The sequence below is a fragment of the Thalia democratica genome, chromosome 5 (genome assembly GCF_965202585.1).
Source record: "Thalia democratica chromosome 5, ktThaDemo2.hap1.1, whole genome shotgun sequence".
Lineage (NCBI taxonomy): Eukaryota > Metazoa > Chordata > Thaliacea > Salpida > Salpidae > Thalia > Thalia democratica.
Genome location: NC_139169.1, coordinates 75185616 through 75192613, shown reverse-complemented (window position 1 = coordinate 75192613; position 6998 = coordinate 75185616). Strand labels below are relative to the sequence as shown.

The 6998-nt window shown below is 25.0% G+C and overlaps 1 protein-coding gene across 1 annotated transcript in view; it reads left to right on the top strand.

The window, feature by feature from the left end:
- The first annotated feature begins 2864 nt into the window (after positions 1-2864).
- Positions 2865-6998, top strand: part of LOC145836899 (protein Wnt-5-like) — a 42677-nt gene continuing 38543 nt past the window's right edge. The window contains exons 1-3 of the mRNA XM_082944672.1: positions 2865-2882; positions 5114-5324; positions 6557-6567. Coding sequence (XP_082800798.1) covers positions 2865-2882; positions 5114-5324; positions 6557-6567 — 240 coding nt within the window. The remainder of the gene's footprint in view (positions 2883-5113; positions 5325-6556; positions 6568-6998) is intronic.

Below are 6998 nucleotides of genomic sequence, written 5' to 3'. Positions count from 1 at the left end.
TGGTTGCGCTCACCATAGAATGAAAAAAATACTAATGATGTTTTTTTAAGTAGATCTGTTTCTAAAATTTAAACAACTTAAATAAAAAGTTATTCTGTACATGTCTGTAACGAATATTAATGATTTAATTTTATACTTTCAAAGGCTTTAATTAGGAAAAAAAATTAATAACATTTATATGCAAGTTCAAAAAGTTACAAAAAAACTAAACTAATTATAACTTTAAAAGGCAGTTGAAATTTTAAAAGTTTTTCAATGTATTATCATAGCGTTGTATAAAACCAACTAAATAAGCTAAAAAGTTATTAGAAAGTTTAAATTAGTTTCAAATAAACTCAACGTTTGTCTTACTGGAAATTACTTTGAGCAAATGCGGTTTATATATTTTAAACGATCAACGGTCTAACTATCTTAAGTGGAAAATAGTTATCAAAAAGTTAAACAAATTATAACTGGTACAATAAATTTTGTAGCAACCATACCTTTTATTTCTTTAACTGAATTGCTTCTTATTTTCTCTTGAAAGAACTATTTGGACCGAAATTTTATTCATTAAACCGTTAAAATTAGTTGTCGCACTTTTAATTTTTGGTAAGTGATTGATTTTCATGGTTATCAGTTTTTAAAATGCATATGTAATTATTTGTTACAAAACCGATAATTTTATTATTTGGTAAGTAGCATCTGTAAATAGTGGTATACTGTTATTTAGCTAATTTTGCAATTTGTTTGTTTTTTACATCAATCTTAATAAAAATAAAGTCAAACACATGTCTTTTGAGTTATTGCTGAAAAACCTTTATTTAAAAAACTGTCTTGTTCTCTAGAAAACTAATACTACTTAGTTGTATATATTTTGTTTTTAGTTGTATTTTGACATTTATGATTTACTATACTATACTGTATAGTGAAATTTTTTAATTTTGATTAAGTTAAAAGACATTTTTTGTTGGCGCTTATCAACATAAGTTATGATACAAATTTTTAATACTGCATTTTATTTGTTTAGTTTTGTTTTTACTTTGAACACAATGTTTTATTCATTTTTTATTGCAAACATAAACATTTTTAAATTAAAAACTTGTTTAGAAGTTTACCTATTTGGAACAACTACAAAACTATATATAAGAATAACCGTTTCTAAAATATAAAGTATTACAAAAAATGTCACTAATGTTTAACAGTGTTCAATAAAAAATAAATATCAAAAAGTTTAGTAATGTGCAAACATTTGTAAAATAATACAAATTACATTTAAGTTCACTGAGGTCATTGTAAGTTCTGTGAGAGGTCAATTAGTTGAATAATTTGTATTCTGCAGTAGAGTAATTTGAAGTAGATTAGGAGAACACAAGGTTTAATTTCCAACTTTCTTTCAGTAAATTTTGATATCTAAGCAGTTTGCCACCATTTGTTAGTACACTGTTTTTTATTTATTTTAATTTTACTGTACTTTATTAAATTTTAATAGTCATTTTTAAAATGCATTAAGAGTAAAACTTGACATAAATTTCTAAAACCTTACGGAAATACTGAGTTTTCAACTTGGTTAAAACTATTTAATTCTAAAGTTACTTAAAAAGTACAAAGCTCTTGTTATTTTGTACTCTATTTATTAGTATAAAAACGCTGTTATTAAAGATTTATAAAGTAATATAAAACATATTTACAAACAAATGACGATTGTGCGGGTGCTTTGCTTATTTATTTACCGCCGAAATAAATTGACCAAGTTTTTTTGCCGAAAATAAAAGACACTTACAAAAAAAAGACATTTTAGTCACTAGCGTTGCTAAAGAGATCAAAAAAGACTTCTATTGGCTTGAAAATAAATAAAAATATTTCAGAATTTTTTAAATACATTTTTAGTATTCTTGAAATACTAGTTGTATAGTTACTATTACATTATTGTCTTTAAAACTTATACATGGAAATAGGTCTGGGCAACGTTTTTAGTCGGCTAGCCAGATTTGAAAAGTTTAAAAATTTGACAGGATAAAGTATTTTATTTAATCAACAAAAGTTGCTCAATTAATCCATTCAATTCAACAAAATACTTACTCTGTGCGACCTTAAAAAAAAGTTTCATATATACCGTAAAATGAACCAAAGACTTTTTTTTTGCTTTCACTTCATATACCAGAATGTTTTCTGTACGTTTCATAATATGGTTTAGAGGGCCACATTTTAAATTTTACCTTACGCGGGCCGGATTCCCCTTAACCTTTGTAAACATTAGTGGGCCGGTCATTTTCACCTAATCAGCCTGATTCAGCCTGCGGGCCGTACGTTGCCCAACCGACCCCTAATTTAAAACATAAAATTCTAATGATCTTCTTAACTTACAGCACAAATTGTCAACAAAATGGTTTAAGTTTTTTCAAAACGAGACAAAAGTTTACTTAACTTTGACTTGGAAAAATTTATCGACATCAAGAAAACAAAAAAAAAGACTTTTTTTGCACAATTAAAAATTAAAAGTCATTGTAGATTATAAATGGTTTAAATTTTTTTTACAAACTCAAATACATCTCGATAATTTCAACGACAGTAACGTTAAGGACATTAGTTGTTAGTTACAATTAGTTTATTAATATTATTAATTTCATTCAGTTGGAGGAAAAATGAACTATAGATAGATTAAATAGTAGCGAAAAAACTAGTCATCGATCATGACTTATCAAAGTATAGGCATGGCTGTTTTATCTAAAATTTGATACTTACACTTCTATTTTCTCATTTGAAAATTTTTACTTTATATCTAATATCTTTCAGTATAAATTTACTAAGTTTTAAAAGCTATGCAAAAGATAGTAAACACATTTTTCAAATTCATTTTCGCGTGTTAATTTACCTAAACTAAAATGAGTGTACATGATAAAGTTAGAGTAAAAGCTTTTATCAGTAAAAACTAGTTTTGTTTTAAATTAATTTGGTAATATAAAATTTTTAGCTTAAACTAGTATACCATATAAAGAAAAAAAATTGAATACAAAAACATTTAAAAAAAATAAGTTGTAGTAAAATACAAACTAAAAGTTAATTTTAACTCACTAGAGAATTTACATTTTATATTGCTTAATAAACAACGATGTACTACTTTTGTACTTTATTTTCTACCATTGTTTAGTCAAACTAACTAAAAGCAAAAGTGTAACTAAAGGAAGAAAATTAAAACAGTTAAGAGCTTTTGAATGATAGATAAATTTCGTTCATTTTTTAGTTTTATTTAATAAATTTACATACATAATTCTATAGCTTTTTATCGTATATACTTTTTTTTGTTTGAATATAAATTTTATAATTAATATAAACTAAATAATTTCTATCACTTTATAAATTTTTATTTTTAATGTATTGTTTTATAAATTAGAAAAACTAGTTTTAGTCATAACACTTACTGTGTCAATTGTTCTATTTACACCTATATATTTTAAGTATATTATTTTTATGTACTTTAAGTTTTTAAAATATTATATTTTTCAAATATAGATTTGTTTTTCTTAAAATTTTTCTTTTATATTTATTTATTCTTGTTTGTGTTTAAAGCTTAAGGTTGTATAATGTACACCATACAAAAACTATTGTTTTTTATGCAAAACTTGTCATTGTAAGAACTTAAGCGTTTGATATTTTTATAAAGTGACAAAACTTTTGACAGACTATTTAAATCGCAGATGAAAAACAAAACCGTTTTGATTAAGAATTAGTTTTGGTTAAGGTTTAATATATTGAAAACTGTTAAAGAAACTATAAACTTCGTAAGTAAACTTACTTTTAAATCAGACTTGTTTCATAGTTAATACGATGAAATAGGAGTTATAATTAATTTTTAATAGACAAACACCATAAAAGTTTTAACAGCTTAGTTGGTTTGTTTTTCTACCTTTTATTAAAAATTTTAACCTACAAATTTTCAGAGACAACTTTCAAGCAGAATTATCGTTTTACAAAATAATAGTTTATGATTTTTATCATAAACTACAAACATTTTTACAAATTCACGGTAACAATACTGTTGTAGAGTTCGTTTATTAAATATATGTCTAAAGCTATACTTGTTATTTTTTACAGGCTAGTCATTCAGAAAAAAAGACGTATAAAAGTATAAAAAAAGAAATAATATTAAAAACCTATTATGATTTTACGAAAACCTACAAAACAAAGCGTCTTTTTAGTTAGTCATACTTTTGATATCTTTTAAATATGTATAGTTATAATGTTTATGTGCATTAATAACTTCAAAGCTTGAGAAATTTTATAACGCTTTTTTTACTAGACAATCAGTATTAGGTTAATAAATGTTTTATTTGTTGATAACAAGAATACACTTTTGAACTGTAATGTTATCTTTTTATTGAAACTTTTTGCAATAAAACAAACAATACACTCGAATTACCACATTGTACCATTGTTCGCAAAATTTTAAAGACAATAAGTTTAAAATGTTTACATAAAAAACAAAATAAATTACAGTAAAAAATTACATTTTCTGTTTATTATTTTTTGTATGAGAGGTAATAATTTTCTAAATAAAATAAAAAAGCAATCGACTGCGGAAATTTATAAAATTAATAGTAAACGGTTTTATTTTGCTTTGAATTTCAACCAGCATAATTTTTTTGAACGATTTTATGAATAATACTGCTCGATTTGAAAAGCCATTAAACATTTTCGCGTTTTTCTCACTTGTGGGCAGTATAACATCGTTCAAAAACTTCTGACTAAAATAAAAATCTCAAGTTGATGTAAAATAAAGCTGACCTAAAAGTCTCTAGCCTACAGCTGCTTATTTTGAAACCTACTCTACATATATTGAAAACTATGTAAACTTTGTAAAGGTTTAAATTTATTTCTAAATATTTTTATTCTACAGTTAGTCATTTACAAAGTATAAGTTTTTACAGGTATCTTTCTAACCGGTAAATACTTTTACCCTGTCCTAATTAAATGTTCAATTGAATTTATCTACAGGTCTCTAGCGTCCTCATAGTTATTTTGCTAGACTTAGTTCTATATATTTGAGGTATAAAGTACCAAGGTTCTTAACGTGCACTAAAGCTAATTTAAATAAAAACTGTTTATAGGTCTTTAGCGGCGTCGTCTTTGAAAGAGGCGGATTTCCAGCAGATCCCTGATTGCAAGCAGCTCTTCACTGACAAGGAACCAGCAAGCTCTTTGTATGAAGTACGGAAGCATGATGAAATTTGTGAGCGAAGGAGCCAGCATGGCCATCGGAAAGTGCCAGGACAAGTTCAAGAACAACAGGTGGAACTGCTCCACTTCGAAGGAAGGATCCATATTCGGAGGCATCATCAAAACTGGTGAGAATATTACTTAAATTAGTTTCAAGGTGTTTTAGTATTACTATCGTTTTGTGGTTTAATTTGGTTTTGAGAATAGTCTTAATTATGAGCTTGTCCTACTTTAGATGTAAGTTTTAATTTTTTAAAACCTTAAACTTTTTTAAATTACTAGCCTTAAGCCTAGAATATTGTCAAACATATGAATGTTTTATTTTACTACACGACCTTTATTGTAAATAAAATTTATTTAAACTTCTTTGTAAATAGCTTAAATTTGTATAATTTGCGGTTTCAGTTATTTATGTTATACACAAATGTACACGTTATGTTTTATTTCGATGTCATAACATAGATGATTCATGTAAACTTTTATGGTCAATACTAACATACATATACACATTATCGTCACGTAGCACAAAAAAAATATAGATAAAAATTAACATAGAATTATTTTTGCATAACACAAATACATTTATCTAAGCATGCTAGGATTTAGCAAAGTTATAGAAAAAATTAAAGAAAGTAAGATTTTTTTTTTGTAGCTGAGTGTTATAGATTAAAGTTTACCCGATTTTTAAATATTTCTAAAAATTTATCAGAGATTATTACCAATTTGCCATACTTATCCTTTATTGTAGAGAAAACTGACAAAAATTTTGACTAGCAGTTTGGTCTGACAGGTTTGTCAAAACATAACAAAACAAAAGTTGATAATTTCTCAGAGCTCTAAACATAATTTTAATTTTGATTTTTAGGTTTTTCAAAATCTGAAAAATAGTGATTATTGAAATAATAACAAGTTATCTATCTATATATGACATACTTCACAAAGATTGCATAATTTCATGTAATAACGAAAATAATCATAAAAAAGGGTTGAGAAAGATTTGATCGCTAAACAAGTTTTATGAAATTTTTTTAGTAAATGTCTTTATAATGACCTTGAACAACAAGAAATTTAAACTATTCGCGGAGTAATTTGAAACAAAAATCTCTTGATTGTTTTGCTTTAATTAAAACATTTAATTTCTAGTAAGAAAAAAAACTAAAATGTAATTTGAACATAAAAGCATGCAAAAGACTTACAAAACTGTCATACAAAAATCTTATATTTTATTTTTAAATTTCTCCTTCGGGCATGCTGAAGAATTGAAAATAGTCGAGGTTGAAAAAAAAACAGTAAAACTGTGCTTTTAAATTTTTTAATGTGGTACATTGTTATATAAAATATAATCTCGTATACTTTCAAGTTTTGGTTTTGGTCTGTAAAAAAAAAAAACGATTGGAATATCTTGTAAACTGTGAAAAACTAAACATTTTCAGATATAATTTTTCTCTAACACTTGATTTTATAAAAAAATTTCTGTAGGTAAGTCTACTTATAATAAAAATTACTAACATTAAAGACTAATTATTAACATTTTTTCAAAGTTTATACATGAATAAATGTATTTAAATCAAAGAAAATGTTAATAGTTTTATATTATTTTAGTATTAAATGGCTACTAATAACCAGTTGTTTTAAAAGCAACAAAGTTTTATACAACTAGAATTAAAATTTCTACAGTTTTAGATGTCTCTATATATTTTATTTTCAATCTACTACCTTTGTTTTAATTTAGCTATTTTTTTAACCGAGAACCTCGTTTGAAGTCGACAAAAAAAGAGGTCAAGATGATTTAATTGTATTAA